General features: G+C 36.0%; 1 protein-coding gene across 1 annotated transcript; it reads left to right on the top strand.

The window, feature by feature from the left end:
* Positions 1-263: 263 nt before the first annotated feature.
* Positions 264-2,011, top strand: LOC128863060 (tigger transposable element-derived protein 1-like). The gene is made up of 2 exons (XM_054101958.1): positions 264-322; positions 393-2,011. The coding sequence occupies exon 2, from the start codon at positions 414-416 to the stop codon at positions 1,989-1,991; it is 1,578 nt and encodes a 525-aa protein (XP_053957933.1). The 5' UTR covers positions 264-322; positions 393-413; the 3' UTR covers positions 1,992-2,011.
* The last annotated feature ends 1,121 nt before the right edge of the window (positions 2,012-3,132 follow it).

Here is a 3,132-nt window from a genome sequence, read left to right on the forward strand (position 1 = left end):
ATACAGTAGATTCTGTTTTTATGCGGGTTTTTATGCGGTTTTGAAATAGTGCGGTTTTTAGCTTCTTTTGCTGTTTTGCCGTTGCTGATCTTCTATTGTTGTTGTTATTCTAATGCTAAGTACATATGCATGAATATTGTACAGTTATTTTTTTTGCTGGTCTTCTATTGTTGTTGTTATTTTACTTCTAAGTATGTATGTATATTGAACAGTTATTTTTTTTGCTTTTGCTTGCTTGCGTGCTTTTTGAAAGAATGAGGATTATTAATCAACAGGCTGCTTAGAGAAACGGACGAGTCTTTAAATTATCAGCTGTTTTTGTGTAAGTAAACGCGTTTTATATTCAAAAAAATTGCTCCTTAATCATTCACAATTTAATTTAAATCTTAAAGGTTATTTAACCCTGCTCACAAATGTCCAACAAAAAAGAAAAAAGGAATAGAAATGCAATTTCCCTAGAAACTAAAATTTTAATTTTGGACCGCTTGAAAGCAGGCGAACGTTATGCATCTGTTGGGAGACATTTTAAATTTGGTGAATCTACTATAAGAGCAATTAAGAAGAATGAGGCCGCAATAAGGGCATCGGTAATTAGTGGAACAGAGTTGAATGCTAAAAAAGCGTCGTATTCAAGAGGCACTACAAAAGAAAGATTAGAAAAAATGTTATTAATTTGGTTGCAAGATTTAAACCAGAAAAGAATCCCCACAAATGGCAAACTAATTAAAAAACGAGCACTTCGATTGTATGAGCAGCTGAAAAATTCGGAGCCTACTATTTCATCCAGCGATCACAACATAGCAGAGTTCTCAGCCAGTACAGGATGGTTAACTGGGTTTTTAAAGCGTAATGCATTTCATAACGTAAAGATTACCGGTGAAATTGCATCAGCAGTTGATGATGAAGCTAAAAGTTTTCCAAAGAAGTTGCTCAAAATTATTGAAGATGGAGGATATAGCCCAGATCAAGTCTTTAATGCCGACGAGACTGGGCTATTTTGGAAAAAGATGCCTAGTCGTACCTATATTGCTAAATCTGAAAAATCTGCAAGCGGTTTTAAAGCAGCAAAAGATAGAGTCACCTTCTTATTTTGCAGCAATGCGTCCGGGGATCGGATATTAAAACCTTTAGTTGTAAATCGATCACTAAAACCGCGATCGCTGAAGGGCAAAGACATGGCAAAACTGCCTGTTCATTGGATAGCCAACAAAAAAGCGTGGGTGACTACTGCAATTTTCACAGAATGGTTTAATCGATATTTTGTGCCGGAAGTTAAAAAATATTTGCTGGATAAAGGTCTCGAGTTCAAAGTGATTTTGCTTATCGATAACGCGCCAGGTCATCCGCATATAGAACATGCCAATGTCAAGATAGTTTTTCTCCCACCAAATACAACCAGCATTTTGCAACCATTGAACCAGGGCATTATCTGCAATTTCAAAAAGCATTATGTAAAGTTGACCTTTCAGCACATTTTGGACAAGAGAAAGAATGAAGAGATAACAGTTACGGATGCCTGGAAAAAATTTTCGATTTTGGACTGCATAAATCATGCTGGCTTGGCAGTTAAAGCTATAAAACCACAAACTTTAAATACTTGCTGGAAAACGCTTTGGCCAGAATGCGATCAAAGGGGAAGTATATCAGAAGAAATATCAATACCAGAAATTATATCTTTAGGTCATGAAATTGGTGGTGAGGGGTTTGAAACATTATGCAACACAGATATTGATGAGCTACTTTTGGACCCAGAGCTAAATGATGAAGACTTAATGGAAATCATTGCTGGTGATTCTGGAAAAGACATCGAATCGGAAGATGAAATAACACCATTTACGTCAAATGTGAATCGAAAAGGAATTCAGATGTGCAGCGAATTAGAAAACTATTATCTGACCAATGATCCAGATACTGAGCGGGCCTTGAAATTCCAACGTGAACTTAATTTATGCATGTCGACCTATCGGGAATTGTATAAACAAGATTCTTAACCAGCTAAGCAAAAACTCAACACAGATTACATCAAAAATGCTAACCCTACAAGTATGGAACCGCCTGCATCACCATCCAGATCAGACGTGTACATTGTCTCAAGTGACGGAAGTGATTTTACGCCAAATCCTAAACGAATGCGCAACATGCGGGTATTGTCTGATTCTTTTTCTGACGATGTAAATTTATTTTTCGGTTCTAACGTTTCTTAAATAAAGATATAATTTTCAAAAATACAATTTTTTGTTTATGCGATTTTATTTAATTATTTCAGATTCATGCGGTCTATGTAACGTATCTATAGTTATAATATGGGACTAGTGCCCTTTTTTTATGCGATTTTATTTCAGATTTATGCGGTTCCTAGTACTTTTGAAACGTATCTATAGTTTTACTATAGAACTGGTAGCTTTTTTTTATCTGTTTTTTTTTTATGCTGTTTCTTGCGGAACGTACATATGTACCGCATAAAAACAGAATCTACTCTACTCGTATTGTTAGAATGCATTTTTTATTATAATCTAGTAGATTTCTTGGCATATACTTTTTGACTAATATATAATATATGGCATCTGTCCGCTGCGGCTACGCTCCATTCGATCAGCCCTATTTGGGTCGTATGACGTCAATGTTGGCTTTAATATTGCAATAAATCGAGTTTTAAGCGCATTGAATGGCCAGTTGTGTCATCTTATTGGAACCATATGTCGTCAATATTTAGCTGATTAATTTCTGAAAACGAAAATTCAGTCAGCATGGCTCGATAGCGCTCGTCATTTACCGTAACGGCAGCTTCAGCGTCATTTCGAAAGAAATAAGTACCGATGATGGCGCCAGTGCTCTATAAACGCAACAGAAATGTCAACACAGTTTGCCATTCTCAGCTGTAAAACTATAGTCGTCGGCATGGATAATTATCATCCAACTGAGAAAAATACCCGATACATATACCATATATACAGGGTCCGCCATATAACTTTACGGAATTAAAAATGCTATAAAAAAGAAACTACTCAATATTTTTCCAAACTGTTTTTTTTTATTTTGAAGTACAATCCCTCCGGTTAATGATAGAACACAACTTCATTCATATGGCTGCCTCGACTAGCCATGCACCATCCCATGCGATCGGTCCAATTT

Source organism: Anastrepha ludens, chromosome 5, assembly GCF_028408465.1.
Source record: "Anastrepha ludens isolate Willacy chromosome 5, idAnaLude1.1, whole genome shotgun sequence".
Lineage (NCBI taxonomy): Eukaryota > Metazoa > Arthropoda > Insecta > Diptera > Tephritidae > Anastrepha > Anastrepha ludens.